General features: G+C 37.0%; 1 protein-coding gene across 1 annotated transcript; it reads left to right on the top strand.

Moving 5' to 3' along the window:
• Window positions 1-138: 138 nt before the first annotated feature.
• On the top strand, window positions 139-19,248 carry LOC131075382 (protein DETOXIFICATION 16). Its single transcript, XM_058012216.2, has 9 exons — window positions 139-1,194; window positions 2,451-2,995; window positions 3,250-3,336; window positions 3,452-3,508; window positions 3,635-3,873; window positions 4,002-4,120; window positions 18,210-18,296; window positions 18,674-18,739; window positions 18,955-19,248. The coding sequence occupies exons 1-9, from the start codon at window positions 892-894 to the stop codon at window positions 18,976-18,978; spliced, it is 1,527 nt and encodes a 508-aa protein (XP_057868199.1). The 5' UTR covers window positions 139-891; the 3' UTR covers window positions 18,979-19,248.
• The last annotated feature ends 1,609 nt before the right edge of the window (window positions 19,249-20,857 follow it).

Raw genomic sequence — 20,857 nt, 5'->3', positions numbered from 1 at the left:
ATTAAACTTTATTCGTCTGTCTACAATTATCTCCCCAATACTTTATATGGGTTATACTTAAGATATATATGCTCTAAATAAAATAATTTTAAAAAATAACTCTTTAAATTAAGTTGTATAACCGAAAATGGAATCGAACTTGTCAAAGATATATTCCTGAATGCTGAATAGCCAGAGCCTTCTTGGCAAGTGATTGCAGAAATGTTCGAAAGACCAAAATTTGCCCGTACCATCACAACTGAATTTTGGTTGTTAGTTGGCCTTCTCTACCTATTCACCGACAAACCCAGTTTGATTTCCGCATCTGGGTTTGTTGAAAACTCATATTCTATACAGTTGATATGACTCGAGATATAATTGTTTAAAACACAGTGAGTAAGCTTTCTTCAAAATATTTGAAATACAGAATAGATCTGAAGATCCCAAGAAGCATATAGCTCAAAAAACTCAATTTAAGGCTGCAATTATTGTAATAAAAGGAACACAAGATTATCCCCTACCTGTCGAATCAAATATAAAAGAAATAGGTAAAAGCTAATGGTGGATAAGAATCTGTAATTTGGTAGATACAAAACAACTGTTTATGACGAGATATAGGTATGCTTGATGATCTAACCAAAACCTCCACTTAATCAGATACGGTCTTCTCAAAATTTTGGTCGTCTTGTACATAAAAAATTGTTAAATCCCTGACAGGAGGGCATTTCTTGTTTTGATAAAAATGGGGCGTTTTAGTGTATATATATCCTTAACTCTCCGCCCATGTACTTATTCATGTGATCAGAGAATTTTTTTGTGTTCTTCACCTCTCTTCTATAGACAGACGATTCATATTCTTATTACAATCCGGCTTATAAGTTGGTTGAATTTAATTCTTCCATTCGATAAACCATGGAGAAAGGTGATTCGAGTCATAGCCATGGACATGAGAATGATATGTTAGATCCACTTCTGGCCACGGAGGATACAGTTGTATTTGGGGATGAGCAGGATGAAGTGAAGTACAGTGGAGCTCTAGTATGGGAGGAAGTAAAGAAACAATGCTGGCTAGCAGGGCCTATGGTGTCTGTGAGTTTGTTACAATATAGCTTGCAGGTTGTATCTGTTATGGTGGTAGGGCATTTAGGGGAGCTTGCGCTGTCTAGTGCATCTATTGCTACTTCCTTTGCAAGTGTCACCGGCATCACAGTACTGGTAAAGTTTAAAAACCTTGCTTTGCTTTGGTTTGCTTTTATTGTAATAGTTTACAGTTTGAATACTTCTCTGAGATCCTTTCCTTGTTAGAGTCCTAAAAAAGAAAAAGATTTAGAAAGGTTGAAAATTTAATCATTATCCGAGAATCTGACACCTTTCCTTCGGATGACTGGTGTCCTTATATACTCAGTTGCATTGAATCCTAACATACACCAGTCCATAGATCTTGAACTAGCAACTGGCCGTTGTAAAGCCTAAATTCATAAGACATCAAATTGCTCTGTTTTATAGATAAGCCATCCCTGCAATCCACATTTGATAAATGAATTAAGCGTTTGAAATAGGGTTGCAAGATAAGTGGACTTAAGTAAATGGGTGACCAAGCTCCTGGGAAATGCTGGTTACTGGATTTGAGTCTAGGGTAAAGTAATGCTATGATTGCAAGTGGGTCATTTGAGCTCTATATAGATGTGTGAAAGAGCAAATTACTACTTATGAGAGATGGGTAATTGCAAATGCTTCCATATGGAAAAGGGCACTTATATCCAGAATATTATATTTGATAATAGCCCAAATACAGATTCAAAATCATATGGCAGGCTTTTGATGTTCTTGTAGTCAGGCTCTGCACCACAGTGCTAAATATACATCTTATTTCTGTTTTCAATACTTTGCGCTGCAAATTCTAAGAAATTTATCAATACCTCTTAAATGATTCACTAAATTAACCTTTTATTCAATTAGGATTGCTCAGCATTCGGCAGATAGAAATATTTTTAGTAGTTTTGATCCTGTATTGCACCTATGAACTAGAGCTGTAAGCCTTCGGAAACAAAAATCAAATTTGATCATTTTGATGTCCACTTGTTGTCAGAATAGAAGTTATTTAAACGTTGGAATTCTGTTTTGAGGAATGTAATATAATGCTATAAGGCAAAATAAATAAATCTGAACTTATTTTTATCTCTTCTTTCGTGAATTGAACAACAGTCAATTTTTTCACCACGCGATAAATTTCTTAAAAGCCTTTTGCGGAAAATTAATGAAAGATGTAACTCGATTCGGTCTGCATACCCTCCATATTGAATCGGCCATAAAGACAATCTCAACAGTTATTATCGTTCACTTCTTTTTGTAAAGTTTTGAAGTCTATTATAAGCATATCTATTAAGCAAAGTGAAGATTTAAGTTTCCTTATATGTCATGAATGTAATCTTGCTGATAAGACCAACTATTTTTCTCTTCATTCTGTACAGATAGGAATGGGAAGTGCGTTGGAAACACAATGTGGACAGGCCTATGGGGCAAAGGAATATCATCTGCTTGAGATTTATGTGCAGAGAGCAATTTTTGCTCTTTTCTGTGTGAGCATACCGCTTGCTGTGGTGTGGGCTTACATGGGCAACATACTAATTGCATTTGGGCAGGACCCTTTAATATCTTTTGAAGCAGGTAAATTTGCCAGATGGCTGATTCCCAGTCTGTTTGCTTTTGCAGTTCTTCAACCCCTTGTAAAATTTCTCCAGTCACAAAGCATTGTCTTTCCCATGATGCTATGCTCTGCAATTACTTTGTGCTTCCATGTTCCCATGTGCTGGGTTCTGGTATTTAAAACTGGATTAGGTAGTAAAGGGGCTGCCTTGGCGACCAGCATTTCCTACTGGGTCAATGTGGCACTTCTCTTACTATATATATACATCTCGCCTCTATGCAAGAAGACATGGACATCCTTTACCAGGAAGGCTTTGTATGATATTACAGATTTTCTCAAGCTTGCCATTCCATCTTCACTGATGATCTGGTATACTACTTCGAATCTTAGCTGCAAGAATTGGTCCAAGTTATCTACGTAGTACATAATAGCACTTTTGTCGTTAATATACTTTTAACCCTTCGGGTATTCAAATTTCATAGCATGCGAAGAACAATTTGGCAAATAGGCTAGATCAAGTTTTGTTCACCATACTATACTACAAGTTGTTAACAGTGCATGGCAGAATATAGAATTTTTATTAAACTTATTTTGTTACTTCATTATTCTATGGCTGTGAACAGTTTGGAGTATTGGTGCTTTGAAATGCTTGTTCTCTTGTCAGGCCTGTTGCCCAATCCAAAAATTGAGACATCAGTTCTTTCAATCTGGTATGTATGTTTAATGTGATAATTTTAATTATGAAGTCTGAATTGAGAATTTTAATTATGAATGAATTTTGAAAAGGTCGTTTTATTACATCTACTTACTTTTTATACTTTGCAGCGTTAACACTGGTTCTCTAGCATATATGATTCCCCTTGGTTTTGGTGCTGCTGTAAGGTTAGTACATTTTACAGCCAACTAGTAATTTTCTACCACTCCTGTTAGTTGTAGAAGACATCAGGATATCAAAGATTTAATCCAAATCATTTTCAATCAAAAAAGTTCATAATATTTGCATGGCAGTACACGAGTTTCAAATGAATTAGGAGCTGGGCATTCACATGCTGCCCGCTTGGCAGTGTATGTGGTTTTGTTTATGGCAATCACGGAGGCAGTCCTGATGGGATGCCTTTTATTCTCTCTACGAAATGTTTGGGGCCATGCTTACAGCAATGAAAAGGAGGTTATTGATTATGTTGCAAGCATGATCCCACTGCTAGCAGCTTCCTCACTTTTGGATGGAATCCAAGGCACTCTTTCAGGTTCAGATTTACCCTCTATAATCAATCCTATTTGAAGCTACAAAAATAATCATTGTGAAGTCATGATAACATAAACTGCAAAAGCATTTTTGTTATGAAGTAATGGTTTTCTGAAAATAATATTTCAGGCATTGCTAGAGGATGTGGGTGGCAAAGTTTGGGTGCTTACATTAATCTTGGGGCATTCTACATAGTCGGCATTCCTATAGCTTTCCTTTTTGCCTTTGTACTGCATGCTGGTGGCAGGGTCAGTTACTCTTTCCCCAGTGACTTGATTTACAAAGCTCTGAAATTTATGTTTCCAATGCTTAAGAGATAGATGAGAACTTTGGTAAAAATTATATGGTCTATTTTACCTGTCAGATTAAGATTTTTGATAGATAAATAATATAAAATGCTGTATCCTAAAAATAAAACTGTTATTGGAATTCTACTTTTGATGTTCTGACTAGAAACATTCAAGATTCTTGTATAAAAAGTAAAAACCTCCATAGTTGACAGTATACAGAAAATATCCAGCAATTCTTATATTTACAGATAGAAACAAGACTATACATAAGTGAGGACTCCAATCTCAAAAAAACTGACTCACAGCAAATTCATTCCCCTATACTTCCATTCTAAATCATTACATATCTTCCACTTTTATTTTCCCCTACACTCGGCTTATTCCCATGTCCTAGTTCATTACTAACTTTCTAAAAATAGCATCCAAATAACTGCTCTGCCCCAAGAATCTGAGTGGTTAAAAACCATGACTAAATTTAGCAAATACGATTCAACATGCCTCCTGATTTTAAGAAATTATTTTGTCCTAATTATTTGCATCATTCTCCCCTTCATTTCAAAATTTTGACCCTCCTAACTCGAAGCTAATTTATATGAAAACAAACTTCAACAAAGTTATCATACTAAGAAACTTAGGAACTTAAGTATTACATTTTTTTTGGTGATGTAGGATTGCTTTTACCCATAAATGCTATTGCATCAAACATCCAAGTAAGAATTTGCACTAGATGGTAGAACCATTTTGTCGACCCAAAGGATAAGGCCATGGTCTGCCAGATTAAATACATACTTCACATTTCTTCTTCATTTGCTTTCAACCTCTCTTTGGAACAAAGATCCTCCTCCAATGCCAATTTGTTTTTTTTCTCTTTTTCCAGCGTTTTGAAGGCTTAGTGTTCTTCCTCCATTGGAAATCATCATTGCTTTTTGCACCACTTCTACCACCCTTTGTTGTACTGCACATTAACCATACAAACAAAAACTCCCATATGAGTTTCCTCGTTCTCTACATTAGGCCATTAAAGCTTTCCATTTCATCTTTTGTGAGGAGGTCTTTGTTTCCTTGCTCTACCTGGTGTCGCTCACAAAACAGTTCCTCTTTTGCATTGTCCTCCTTTACTACATAACAAACGTTTGTGCTATTGCTTCCTCCATCAGTCACTATCATTCCTTCTTCAAGAAAGTGATGATCTTTTAGTCCCTTTTCATCAATAATAAGTTTCTCTAGACATCTCTCTAGTTGCTTTTGGTTGGTTGTGTTCTCTAAAACCAATAAATCTTCATCACATATGATGCTTCCAAAGATCTCTATCTTTGTTGCAAATTTATTTCTAACGTGGATTGCTTCCACAGCTACAACTTCTTGGGCCTCCTCTTGTGGTAGGTTGTGTTGACGTGTTTTTTATGACTACGTTGAACACAGAATAAAGTTACCAACGGTCACCTTACTATCTCTTGAACAAAGTGCGATTGCATGCTAAGATTGCAAGAAGTTCAAACAGTCGACTCCAAGGTTCCTTTATGCTACAGACATGACTCAGTTGGCAACTTTATTCTGTGTTCGACGTAGTCATAAAAAACACGTCAACAAAATTGGTGCTCGAAGGAGGGCGAATATCAAATCGTTCATTTTCACAAGTACAAAAATTCAATTTGGCTGGAACTAGCATGAGCTTTCAAGTGCAGGATCAGAGATCTGTTAGATCTCTTATATGTCCGAAAATTAAAAAATAAAGTGAAAAATTCAAAAATCCCCCAAAATCAGAAAATTGAAAAAAAAAATATTTCGCAATGGAGCAAGAAGTTAATATTCTTCAACTTTGGTGGAGATTGAATGCACAGTTACATCCATGGAGTTTGTCTGGATTCGCATCAAGGAATAGTTGTAGAATTCATAACACTGGCGGACACAATGAGATGCATTGTTTAACATTTCTATCAAGAATGGAATTAGCCTTGCAAGGAAAAGTTTCTTTTACAAAAGTACATGAGCCCGTTGTACTAGTAAAAGTAGAACCTGAAGCTTCAATTGGTGAAAGTGAATTTTTCATGAGGTTCAAGGAGATGGTTAAGAAAGGCTTAAGTATTGAGAAAGACTTGTGCGTAGAGGGCATCTTGCTTCCATGTTGGTGTAGGATCCACAATACCACTCATTCCGAAGTCACATGCCCATCATGCAGGGAAGCTATTCACCAAGCTAAGATGCAGGCAAAGTTGGAAGAATCGGCAAAGATGTACACTATAGAAAAGTGGCGGAATGCTCACCTTCAACCAATTGACTTAGAATCAAATGAAGAAGGTATTACTGCAACATCTTGTAGTGAAGAAAGCACGATTGAGCGGGACAATCAACACAATTCAGTCAAGAGAAAATTTGCGTACCTCATGCCAAGGAAAGGAACATCCGCTGAAATGGAGGTTGACAAAGAAATGGAAGATATTCAAACAAATGCAAGCAATGTTTCCACAGTCAAGCAAGAAGAGATGCTCCTTGATGAAGAAGTCCATTCGTGCATTCTCCAGATGGAAGAAATGATAAGCAGCTTGAGGCGGGAAGGAATATGTGATAGTCAGTGGGCCGCTTGATAAATACAAAGAGGGGGGGGTGAATTAGTATGCCAAAAATCTTTTCACTTAAACACTTTGCAAGACTAGCAGTCAAATGGTAAAGCAGTTTAACAGACAGACCAGTTAACAAACATGCAAACCAAATAGCTAATAATGCATTTACCCACAGAAGCAAAAACACCATAACACAAGATATTTAGACGTGGAAACCCAAATGGGAAAAACCACAGTGAGATGGAACTCACAAGTCACTATTTGCAGGATAGGAACTAGACCTGTTAAGGTCAGACCGGTTAAGGTCTTACAGTGTTCTTTACCAGAACAGATCCTGTTAGGAATCTCAATCTCTGTTAGGAGACAAGTCCGATTAAAGACTACCTTGCTAGAGGATTTTAGACTCACAGATGTGAACCACCTTGTTAGAGGATTTACAAGAGGCTTTTGGGCCTACCCGGTTAAGGGCTACAGACTTGTCAAAGATGTGAGTAATCAACAAGTGTTTGATCTAGCTAATAGCACAGACTGCTCGGTTAGATCCTTGATAGCTTGTTCCTAATGCATTCCAGCATTACTTCAGTCTTCTACACATTCATATTCTCTCCAACTCCTCAACCACCTTAAACCCTAGCCGCAATATCGACTATCGCAACAACAATAACAACTTCCTAAAACCCTAGACATGATGTCCTTATAAAGGAAACTGATTTCATGTCGGTCCAATAGGATTGCATTACAATTTCCTAGGCTCAATGAACCTGGACATACTAGGTAGTACGTCACAAAAAGCATCGCTACAGTGTCGGCACCGTCAAACAATCGATGGGTGGTAACTCATCACAAAGTACTACCGGTTCATACAAAATGCTGGTTGCCGGTGTGACAGAAATGAAGACTGGTGGAAATGTGTTATGCCGCTTTAATCCCTCGTACCACTTGAGGTTAACATGCCGCTTCAGACCGGGAAACACATTCTGCAAAACATCAATAGTCTAAAGACTATAATACAACATACCTACACCATACCGGTTGGAACAAATACCGGTTTGTAATCTAGCTCATACAAACAAAGAGGATCTCAATGCAAGTGTGTGTCCATCAATGACAATCACAACATAAACATCAAAAATGCCAACACCGCTGAGATGGAAGTAGAGTATGAAACGTAGGTTGGGTCAGTGCTTGAACCTCTACTCAAGATCCAAGAAGAATTGTTAAAAGAAAGTGAGATACATGAGATGCCGATTGAGGAACAAGTTGCCATGATAGAAGTGAAGAATGAAGAGCAATTCGGGTTGGGGCTCAACTCGTTATCAAATATTCAAAAGGAGTTAGCTGGAGAAATGTCCTGTATTTCCAAGTTCCCATTCAAATCCAGCTCACACCACAGTTTGCTTGCCATTGAATGTGATCCCAATCTGCATATTTCAGATGCAAGTGGGATGACACACCACCAGCTTCGACCTCCTGATGAAGCACACACCAGAATTCTAGCCCATGCACGAAAACCACCAGGTTGTCTCTTTCCTTGCTCCTGAATTTGAAAGCTATGAATTTGATTTTGGAGATTTAGGAAGAAGAACTTGCTTATGGATTGATCATGGTCTCGATGAGTTGCCACAATTGTTAATCTTTCCTGAAGTTTTGTTTAAGTTTGAGAGTTGCATTATGAAAGTTTACTTTTCTGAGTTTAAAGATAAACCGACAAGGCTTCTAACCATGACTGATGCCCTATTGCTCCTGCACATCTTGAGAAATCATGTTAGGAGTTGTATATATTAAGGTCTTGTGAGTATTGTCCATCCTAAATTTTTGTTAAGGTAGGTTTCCTTTCTGTTTGCTTTGTTTGTTTTCCTATTAGTTTTTGGGGTTTTTGGCTTGTTTTGTTTTGTTTTTCTTTCTTGTTTGTTTCCCCGTTGGTTTTTGTTTTGGTTTTGGTTTTCAACCTTTGGTGCTGGTTTCCCTTGAGCTTGTTCGCTCAAGTGGTTCTGCTTAGGTTTAGGGTTTTGGAGTGGCCTAAATTGTTTGGAGTTCCTGTTTGTGGGTGGGGTGATGATGTTGTATTCCACTTATGCTATCAATTGCTCTAAGTCATTTAGATCTCTTGGGAGAAGTTATGGCTGGTGAAAATCCTAAATCTTGCTTCAGCACCACTGAAATTTCCAAACCCTTAGTAAGCTTTATTGCTTACGAGCCAAAGGAATTGACGGAACAGAAACGAAATATCAAAAAAAAAAAAAGAAAAAACTACTTGGCCAAGGAAAAGATGATGAAATGACCATCAAAGAAAATCAAAGGAAGGAAGAAATTCCATGGCAGAGTGAATTCCATGCCTTGAGAGGAATTGCACCCTACTCCTCAGGAGGGCGTCAAATTGGCCAAGGCATGAAAATCCAAGAAGGTTCAAAATTCCATCACCAAGTGAGATTTGTGCATAAGGAAGGTACTAGGATGCCAAAATTTGATGGTCATGGAAAGCTTCAAAATCACAAAATTCCTTACCAATGTAGAATCATTGCCCAAGTTCAAAGGCAGGTGCCTAAGTCAAGGTATCAAGGAAGAGCATGGAAAGGATGAATTTTATCCATCAAAGTCAAAATCCTATTCCTAGTCAGGAAAATTGAAAATTTTTCCAAGGCTTGGAAGTGATGAATTCCACCATGAAGAGTGAATTCCATGCTCAGTATTTAAAACTCAAAAAATTGGCTAAGGCATGAGGAATTTCCTTCCTCAGGGGAAAGGAACAAATTTCTTTCCAAACGATAATTCCTTCACAACATGAATTCCACGCCGGGATGAATTGAAGGTAAAAAAACAATTTCTTGGCAAGGAAGGGATCAGGGATGAACTGAACAAGAAATTTCCCCCAGGAAAAGTTTTTAAAAATCCATTCTCGAGCATCAAATCACATCCAAATTTCAAAATTTTTACAGATTTGGATTCATAGGAGAATTTTATCTATCTTGGACTGTGGAACCCTAATTTGAAAATTTTCCTAAAAAATAGGAAATGTGCAGAATTGATGAAAAACCTTCTTTAAGCAAAGAAAGTTGAAGAGACTTCAAGAAAATTCTTCCCGAATCAAATTTTCTCTCTTCGACAATTCGAGATGTACATGAGTAGATATACGACGACATGGTTCACTTGCATGGCGAGGGTCTATTGAACGCATGGCGGTATAGTGGCGCATTCATTGCCGGAATATTTGACCAAATGGCGACCCAGTCATTGCATGTTGAATTTATGGCAGATTCTTTTTGCATGCAGCCATCGCATGTGGAAATGATGGAGCATTTATGACATAATGGGGTGATTTTTGCATGGATGAATATTCAACTCATGTTGGGCGAATTTGAAAGAGGTGGTGCATTTAATGCGCAATGGATGCTATTTTGGGTACTTTTGAATTAATTGTACATGGGCTTAGTAGGTATTAAATAACCAATTCCCATCTTGTTGCATCTTGAGTGGGGAATCTTCTAGGGTGAAACCCTAATTAGGGTTTTGCATGTAATCATGGCCCAAGGCCTATATAAAGGGGTGACCCCCCTCATTTGTATCAGGAGGGAGCTTTGTATGAAATTGTTGCGATAAGTTTTTTGAGAAAATAACAGTGAAACATTGTTCTCTAATGGTGTCCACTTAAGTTATTTTTTCAAGACTTGCATGGTTTCACCTTCCTCACTTAGAGTAGAATTTTATTTTCTCAATTGTTAGATGAAGTGCTTTGATTTCAATGGAGAATGTAATGGTGTTTGATGAATTTCCATGGTTCATACTTTTTGCATCTTGCTGATTGTAAGTTGTGTAAAGTTAGCTTGAACCACTAAACTTGTGCTAAGTTCGGTTGTGGATAGTCGTTTGGATTGCGCCGCTTTGGGTATTCAATTGCACTTTCTCGATTTGAAAATCCTTCAACATCCTCAAAAGATTGCACCGGTTCTTGCGTAGTTGTAGTTAAACTTGGCGAAGCAGAGCTTGGTTTATATGGAATTTGTCCACTAGAGAACTATTCATTGTTATCATTGCCCTTAGGAATAGATTTAGATCCTTCTAAACCCTTTCCCCTTTATTTTCAGTTCATTTTAGCCCGTTTGAAGTAGCAACATCGCAGAATTACCATATCCGATGATGGAGTTCCAGCCACAACAAAGAAGTGAAAGAATGATGCAAACGTAAGGCCCCTTGGATTACCAGCAATCACATCAACCAACTGAGTCACGTCCGTAGCATAAAGGAACCTTGGAGTTGATTGTTTGAACTTCTTGCAATCTTAGTATGCAATCGCACTTTGTTTAAGAGAGAGTAAGGTGACCGTTGGTAACTTTATTCTGTGTTCGACGTAGTCATAAAAAACACGTCAACAGTTTGCATTCCTTTTCGTTGCAATTTTCAATACCTTCCCCTTCTCTAGGGTAACACAACACAACAACTCCGTTTCACTCATTCTCTTTATCTTCATCCCATTCATCTACCTCTTCTCTTTGAAACTCTTGGAAGATCACGTTTAGGGGTCTTTCATTTACTAATGATATTGCCAACTCTTCAAGAGATTTAATATTTTCCTATTTTAATAGTTCTATCCCTTTGCCAATCCTTGGCTTTCTAGCTTGCCTCTCTAAACATAACTCTTGCTCATGAGTGACCATATTTATCCTCATCATTATTTTTCATCTATTCATAACTCTTCAAAGCCTTCATTATAGATCTCCTTTTCTTTACCTTCTTATTTGTAACAACTTCCCTTGTTTGTTACTAATTTTTTTTCTAGATTCAATTCACAACAATTGCCAACTTAAGGCACCGCCATTGCAGCGATAACTTCACTCCACCACTCAAAATTATATACTAGAAAGTGGCAAGCTCCTGATGTCAAGGTCATCCCTAGACTCAAAACTAAACCTCGAGGGTTCATTCCTGATGACCCTATCTATTTATCCCTATGTGGGAATCAAAGGCTCTATAGTTCATACACCAATGATAGAGAGTGTTAATCCTCTCCTCTTATATGAGATCTTGGATCTTGCTTTTAACTTAGGACTATTAATTAAGCTTATGCCTTTAAATTGATCTAGTTACAGTAGAATGATAACATGTTTTAGTCAAGTGTTGGTTCCATGCCAATTATTAGTCTACAAACATACAAAATCATATAGAGTCAATATCATTCCAAAATCTCAATTTGCACAATGATTGGCTTGAGCATACATCACCTATACATAGGGTGAGTAGCTCATACACACATCACAAGTATAACAGTGACTAGCTGATACACACATTACAAGTACAACAGTGACTAGCTCATACACACATCACAAGTACAATAGTGACTAGCTCTTATACACCTCATAAGTACATTAGTGACTAACTCATATGCACATCACAAGTACAATAGCAACTAGCTCAAGCATACATCACACTTATCTAGTGTGAATGATCCACACATCATCACATGTTCACATAAAGATCAACTAGCACAATGGAAGTGGATGCAATCTACTATATGCATCATCTCACTACCTAGTTCATGAACACATAAGCCCATACGTAGATCTAATCTGAAAAAAGAATGTTGGTGCTTCCCATACTACATTGTGGGTCCCATCCTTTGCCCAATCCACTACCATCTATGACAACAATCAAGCATCCCATACTACTTGAAATCTTCAATGGCAAGGACATGTAGAATGTGCGCAATACCTAAGGCGAGTAATAATACTCACACAACTGTTTAATCTCTAGCTCATCAAACCATTGTATAAGTTACATAATCAAGATTTCGTATGGTTATACCATAGATCCAAGTCACACAAACTGAATTTATAATCAAACCAGAAAATCCTACCTTAGGCAAACACCACATAGCAAACACACACAATTCTCTTGATACACCAATGTCAATACTGAACTCCTCAGACAAGCAGATCTTGGCATCCATTTCCTGCATGCTACTGGCCTCCATGACCTGCACACTACTACCAAAAGCCTATCTAAACCTTATAAAATCGTGTAGCTCCTAGCATGTATCACCTACATGCTATTGGTGAAATCTGACTAACCCTATGAAATAAGGTAGCTCCTGGCATCTATCACTTGCATGCTATTGGTGAAAACCGACCAACCTTGTGATACAACTGAATACTTCTTTTGGTAGAGCATGCTCCTTGACTCTTGTCATGCCGAAGAAACAATAATATTATCTAAAAAATTGGTTATAGTTTTTATAATTTCAATGATCACCTTAGGATGAGTGGGACAAGTTATGTTAAGAGAACAACTTTTCTCTACCTACGCCCTCATGGAGTCCCTAACTCAACACCAATTGTGATGACAAGAATTCAACTCTCATATTGATCTTAATTCAGCATTGTGACATTAGAGTACTGGGACATAGATCTAAAAAAATCATTTTAAGGGTTTACACCCTAGCTAACAATCAGATTACATTACCTGAAAGGGATCTTGTAAACTATTCAGTTATCTTATAGGTCTGGGATTGAATTTTACAAATACATAAGAATCTCAATGAACCCATTTGAGATGGCCTCTATTCAACATGTACACATAAACAAATGCCGACTTACAAAGTAACAAAACTCACTCCTTTATTCAAATTGTTCTCCAAATCACACTATTTAGAAACACATTCTTTATTAGGTAGATACAAGGATAAAATATCCAACCTTATTCAGTATTATTTATAGTTTTTTCCTATAGATGGCATAGGCGATCCTAAGAAATGTCATCTCAAGCTCAACCTGAAATCAGGCACATGTAGCAAATAAGAATACTCATCGTTCACCCCATCAGATTCTATCAGCCTAATTTTGTATCATTATTAGATACGAGTTATCAAGTTTCCTTTACTCATTCAGAACCATCTAATGCAAGTTTCAGCCTTAGACTAAAGCATACTGAAGAGGAAAGGTCAAACGAGTTCAGGAAAACCCCAACATTGAAGTTATCCCCTAAATCCTCCCTTACAAACTTGAGGTCACATGGGCATCCTTTGCCCAAGGACTATCTACATACTTGCTTCCAAACTGGATTGAAGTCATATGCATTTCTCCTAAAGATATTAAGTCTATTTAATCCTCATTAATCAATTTCTTTTTTCTAAGACTTGTAAGTAATATACTTAATCATTTGATCAAGTTATTTAAACACGCTTCAATCATTTCTACTCATAATTTGAGAGTGAGCAACACCATGTTCCATTACGTTATTTTAGACAAGGTTGAGTGATATCCTTATTAACTAGGTTTTTTCAATAATACTATCATCCAAGATATCTCTGTGGGCATGGAGATCCAAATATACCTAGGTACAAGTTGCCATGCAATCCTAACTCTTACTAAGAATAAGAAAAGGATATCGGTAAAGAGTGTATGTCTCTATAAAGTTGTAGTCAAAATATGGTCATCATGCAACAATCTGGTACAACTATAGTAGCCTTCCTCTAAATCACTTGATAGTTCCAATAATGAAGCCATTATCACGTACATTATTAAGTAATTGTAAATCAAATCTATTGATGTATGCAGTAAATATTGAACAAGGAAGGCAATGCTAATAAGACATTAAAAGAAAATAGCATTCTAAGAGGCATATATGAACCCCTAATAGATTTAACTATTGATTCTACAACGATACAAATCAGACCAAGTAATGGTCATTTACACAAATATAACAAACATAAATAAATCCCTTCAACTTTTGAAGGATAACATTTCATTATAAGGATTTTAAGGATCTATTTTCTCATGTCTTTCAAAAGCTACCAAATTCTCTTAATGCCAAATATTATGTACTTACTTGGCCACTGAGTGTAGCATGTCCATTCCTCACCTTGTTGGTATCTCAACAGCCTCGGGCTTCCCCTTTATTAGCTCTTTTACCACTTCTAGATGCCCTGATTTTGTTGGAAAAAGGTCATTAGCATATGCATTCCATAAAATCTATACCCTATCAAAATACTAGTATGGCCTCCAATCATCCTTTAGTTAGAGCTCCTACCTAGCTATTGAACCTTGATGCCTTATCTCCTGCTAACTTCGTTGGCTACTGAGAATTGGGAGCCAAAAAGACAAGATTAACTAGTAATTTTGTTGTCGTTTAGCCTCCCATCTTTGTGTAAAACTTGTTCCCAAGCTCTCATTTCAGCAAAGGTAGGAAAGACATCAACATAGTCATATAAATTTTTCTTTACACCTAGCAATTGCAGTCAATTGAAATTTCCTAAAGCCCTTTTCAACAAATCCATTTTGTGAGTATCCTACAATTGGTGCAATCCATGAGACCACAGTTCTTTGAGGTATTTGTCCAACCTAGATGTGCCTTCTCCGTGCCTCTACATTTCTTTTGTGTAAAAGTCTACCAAGGAAGTTGGAACAACCCTCATGCCCTTACTAAACTCCAGCCATATGAACATGGTTGCACCATGATTTAAAAATGGAAGCAATACATGTATGTGAATAGCACACCATGTTCTACCATGCCTGGTTCCACATTTTTAAGTACTTTTTATTTTCACGCACCAGTCTTATGGCATACACCACTATCCTTGGCCACTGCTTCCATGTTGAACCAAATTCCTTATTCATGACCTACACAGTAGCTATATTAGATTTTCACCGCCATTCTCCTCTTAAAGTCCTCAATACATTCTAGAAAATCCAATGGCCTTTTCCTTCCACTAGATTTATCTACAACAAACACAATATGTGAAGACATCCTCCACTAGGTAGTCAATGTGTGATTGCTGCAGTTGCAAGTAAATTCATTGTTACTATTGGGAAGCATTTGTGGGCATTACACCACAATACTAGCAAAATTCCATGTGAATTTCTTTTACTTAGTGAGAACAAGAACACCTTTGGGCACCAACTTGTATATCAAAGATTGTCACTCCTACTTCTTTAATTGAGTCTCCCTATCCTCTTAAGGCTTGGCAGATGCCCATAGCCTATTTGAAAGCTCTCATTTTTGCATGGGCAGGCAGGATAGATGTAGACAAAGGTTGCGAACTTTGGATTTACACCTACCAATTCCGTTTGCTTGAAATTTTCTAAAGCCTTTTCAATCATTCAATTTGTGCATATCCTGCAATCATGATACTCCACAAGAAGGCACTCTTTAATGCAGCGAAGGCTACCCATACTCTTCATGTGGTGCCCATGCCTTATCAATGGCATGACACTGCCAGTACTTCTGATCCATTTAATTCTTATTGTTCATGCCCATACTCATGCTTTAACTCTCCTTTGTGTCCTCCTCTTTGAATGGCATTTTAATTTTAGTTATTTATTTGTTTATTTCCCTGTAGTCATCCACTATGGAAGTGGCTGATGTGACATTATTATTGCATGCCTCAGACTCCTCCAACATGTACCATATGCCTCCAACTCAAACTCTAATTTTCCTAACTCCTTTTGCTAGTCCTTGGTTTTTTTGTCTCTACCTTTGTCTTATTTTTTTTCCAATTTAGTTATCCTCTTTCCTACATTATGTTGAAACTCCATCTTTGCATGTACAACCATAACTATAGTTGCCTATTAAGCCATTAAAATTCTTCTCACAAAGTCTGCTAGAACTTGAGCTATTTCATGCATTGTAGAAATTAGTCTTCGCTACACCAAACCTGCCTCGAAATTTGATGCTCTGTCCATAATGTAAAAGGTAACAGACAATGCCAACATGGTTATTCACTGCTCGCCCAACTCTACATTTCAAACCAATTATCATGCCTCTTTCTTCTTTGTTCTTTGTTTCCTACTATAATTATTATTCCTCCTTTAACATTTATATAGATTACAGCATTCAGACATTCACATATAGCATCAATATTACAAGATGGAAGGGATTAAATCTTCCAATAGTCTCAACAGCATACAGGGGCACACTTCACACCAGATCTCTCTCTCTCTCTGCACATGGCTCTTGTTGGCGGTCATTTTTTCCTCGTTAACCCAGCTTCTCTATTTATTTGGAGTCGGCATGTCTAAGATCAAGGTCTCCTGCCTCCCTCCTTCACTTCACAAATTTTTCCCTTAAATGCCACCTTGCAGAATAAAATAAAATCATTTAACTATCTCATGAAACAGAATTCCTCACACAGTATCAGTTGCAGCCAGCTTGCACATTCTCCCCCATTATACGGTCTACTGTTCTTCTCTTTCCTCTTATGGATAGCCCATTTCTCTTCCTTTGTCCTTTTTTTTAATTCGTGTTGCAGCTCCTGCTGCAATGTGTTGCCCCTCTTTCTATTCTTACACCATACACCATCAAAATATCCTCTTCTGTCTTCTTCTCAAGGCTTGGCAGGATTCAATGAAGGTGGTGAGATTTTCTGCCCTCAACCATAAGAAAAAAACTACAACTCTCCTTTGCTCAGTTGATTAACTGAAGACTTGGAGACAGCTGTAAACTAAATTCTCTCTTCTCCGTGGTGTCCTTGCTATGCATGTGTATTTGGATTCTTTGACTTGCAAGATAGCTGAACATTGTTAGGATGACTGCCAATACCTTTTTCAGTTCGGTTCACATTGGATTCACTACATTTCCACTGCCAAAGAATGATTGAGAACAAAACTCAGTGAGTAAATATCTCTGATAGGATCTTCTTATTGTTCTAATACCAAACTGAAGCAGTGCCAACTCAAAATAGAAACATTCAAAATCCTTCTTATTGCTCACAGTAAACTATTTCAGAAGAAAACGTCTACAATTGACAGTACAGAATATACCCATCAAATCTTATATTTACAGATAAGAAAAAGACTATACATAAGTGAGGACTCCCATCTCTAAAAAACTGATTCAAAGTGAATTCATTCCCCAATTCTTCCATTCTAAATCGTTACATATCGTCCATTTTTATTTTCACCTCCACCTGGCTTATTCCCATCTCCTAGTTTATTACTAATTTTCTAAAAATAGCATCCACATGACTGCTCTGCCCTGAAGGTTTCAGTGGTAAAAAACCACTTCTAAAATTTAGCAAATACAATTTGACATGAATCAGTTTGTCCTGCTCCCTAATCCTGAGGAGTCGGTTTGCATTGTGTTCAACTGGCTAGATCATTCTCAGCGGTAGTCTGAGAATATAAATTATTTTCCATGTTATAAGGCATGCTGTGAAGCGGTCATACCCAAACGTGAAAATAATAGTCTGTTCATTTCAGAATTATTATTTCAAAATGAGATGCCAGAAATTAGAAATGGTTAATGATACACTAGTTGTTGGAATAAAGCTAAATTTATATTATATTTCATTGTCTAGACTTCATTGCTACATAGTTCTATACAAACTATTTCCATTACAAGCTTGACTTGGCTGTTTTATAGCACATAAAAACATAAAGCAATGGCCAAAGTAATAAACATGGAAGAGACTTGTTCAAATGTTTACAAATAAAACAATAGAATATTACTTATTAACATTTTAATTTGTTGCTTATGCCAAATTTTCATGGATATTTCAGGGACTCTGGCTGGGAAATATCTGTGGCCTTTTTGTACAAACAGTTTTACTATTCCTCGTAACTTCATGTACAGATTGGGAACTTCAAGTAAGTAACTCCAATGAGATTAGAAGACATTAATTGTGTTGAATTTCTTTTTGCATCAATGCAGGTTTATATGTTATGAACCTAGGGATATGAATTATTATTATGCGTGGATCTCATGAGATGGTACTATTTGCATATAAAACATGCATGACACAGAAGAATGAATATCAATGGCACATAGCAGCCTGTAATGAATCATATTTATGTCAAACCAATTTCAATTTCTTTTTGAGGTTGAAGTTTATCCACACGATTTAATCATTTTGATCTGATGCACATTAGGTGCATTGATGCATGTTTTATGTCCACATGCACGTAGCATCTAGACCAACAAATTTTGTTTGCTCTCGCATGAACATTGGCTGTCTTATGGTCAGGCAAGAAATGCAAGAGAAAGAGTATATACATCAGCATCACATGCAGCTACTGTTGATATAATAAAGGTATGTGCTTTTCATTCTGCTTTTAAGAGAAGGCTGCTTTTTGAGAATTCCTTTCACATTAAGAATGAAAAGCTTTGTTTGATAAAAGACATGGAAGAAAGTATTTAAAGAAAAATACTTTCATATTTCTAAGCTGATCAATACTAGGAAGATTGATTGCTGCACTGTCATAGAATACTTATGATTTACTGACATGAATGCTTGTCATCAAACAGGATGATAAAGATTATGAACCTTGATGCTGACAAGTTTTGTAGTCAATTTTTGAACTCTTGAACACACAAGGTTGAATTTTGGTTTCCTTGAATTCTAAAATGTGTTGAGGTGCTTCAGCTGTAATTGCAATGCCATTGTTAATGAGACATTTTCCTTTATTTATTTAATATGTTTGAGAGATGGAAAAAGTGGCTATCATTTTTTTGGAAAGAGTGGTTCCTTGCAAGTTGCAAGTGAATGGCAAGTACTTATCAAATTCAAATCAATGTTTACAAGGACCATGTAATTCTTCACTAATGTGTTTTGCACCATTATTCTCCTTGAGAAACATCGAGTGTTGCCAATCATAAATCAATACCTTTGGAAACGTTCAAAATGTTATGGATTTTTCAATCAGGATAAAAGTTCACATGAAAGATGCTCATTCCTAAGAAGTTTAATAAGTAAACTCATATATAATATATTTTTCTGATTACAAAAACAATTCAGAAACTATTATTAAAATTAATTAGTTATTAAACCATGAATATATCTAAGTCAAATGCCTAAAGTAGAATTTATTGTGGTGTACTGATAAATTGTTATAATTGGGCACCTATGGGGTTGTGTTCAAATCCTTTTAGGTTGGGACCAAGCTCCTTGGTTATAGCCTCCCTAACATTCATCAATACAAAAGAATGTAGCTACATAACACAAACAAAACTAAAAGTTTATGCATATAGACTAATATGTAATATTCTTATGCAGATGAGGGAAGAAGTGGTCCCTATGTCTTTACCTTTGCATTGCCAAATGATTTTTTTTTACTAAGACATAAACTCTTTATAGTTTTATTATCCTAGATTGCATAATCTTGCTAGGTTTTGAAATGAGAAATTATGGTGCTTATAGTTTTCTGCCTGCTCGGAAACCCTCTTTTTTTTTGGAATATGCTGAGAATGGTTTTTGAGGCTACACCATTCAGTCATGTCAATACTGTAACTAATGCAAAATTAATATAAATCTCGACTCTAATCGAAAAAAACAATATAAAACAAAATAACATTTAACTTAAAAAACTAGTAATTACTCTATTGCAAGAATCACCTCTCTCAACAAGCCTCACATAGCACAAAAAGGAAAATGGAGCGGAATGGAGTGGAGCGAAAAGGTGCGGGAATCCCAAATTTCAAATTGGGAAATGGCGGAATTCTTGGGAACGGCGGATTTCCTGGAAACTGCTGTTCCCCTGGGATAGAATTTGGCACGTAGGCAGGAGGTTAGACATCTCAAGGGTCAGAAGAGGACAAGGAAACAGTAAAACCGGGAGAAGAAAAAGATTCGACCCCCGGGGACCCACACGACAGAGGAAAATGGAAAAAATGGTCCTCGCTCTTTGGAGTGAAGCCACTGGTTAAATCTGGGCTTCCGGAAGTTACGAACATCTCAGACCCCGTCTCTGGTCTAGTTGCTATTTCCGTTCTGGACAAAGTGGTTGATATGACTATAGCTGGCCTATCGATGACCTTAGTGGGACGATTCTCTGGCTTTAGGCCCAACATTGATGATGTTAGGAATTTCATAAGGAGAAAATGGATGGTAAAAGGACAAGTGGAAGTGGCGGCGCTGCCTAGAGGGTTTTTTACGCCTTCAACTCTAAAGAAGACATGAACAAAGCTCTCTGCGAAGGCCCCTGGATGTTTGGCAAGTCTTCCCTGGCTCTCCAGAAATGGGCCCCGAATCTCATCCTGGATGAATCCTTCTTCGTTTCTGCACCAGTATGGACACGCCTCCCGGGTCTCCCACTTGAATACTGGAATGAGGAAGTTTTCAAGGGCATTGTGAAATCCTTTGGAGAACTCTTATCGATTGACTTGATGACGGCGGCTAAATCAAGGTTAGTCTTTGCTCGCATTTGCATAA

Source organism: Cryptomeria japonica, chromosome 2 (assembly GCF_030272615.1).
Source record: "Cryptomeria japonica chromosome 2, Sugi_1.0, whole genome shotgun sequence".
Classification (NCBI taxonomy): Eukaryota; Viridiplantae; Streptophyta; class Pinopsida; order Cupressales; family Cupressaceae; genus Cryptomeria; species Cryptomeria japonica.
Note: the sequence above shows the minus strand (reverse complement) of the source record. Positions and strands in the feature narration are given on the sequence as shown.

Bases quoted from the DNA above. Each gene is read 5' to 3' on its own strand.
- LOC131075382 (XM_058012216.2), top strand. From the start codon at position 892: ATGGAGAAAGGTGATTCGAGTCATAGCCATGGACATGAGAATGATATG. The intron at 4,121-18,209 runs GTCAGTTACTCT...TGGATATTTCAG, and splicing joins TACTGCATGCTGGTGGCAGG to GGACTCTGGCTGGGAAATAT. The intron at 18,740-18,954 runs GTATGTGCTTTT...GTCATCAAACAG, and splicing joins CTACTGTTGATATAATAAAG to GATGATAAAGATTATGAACC.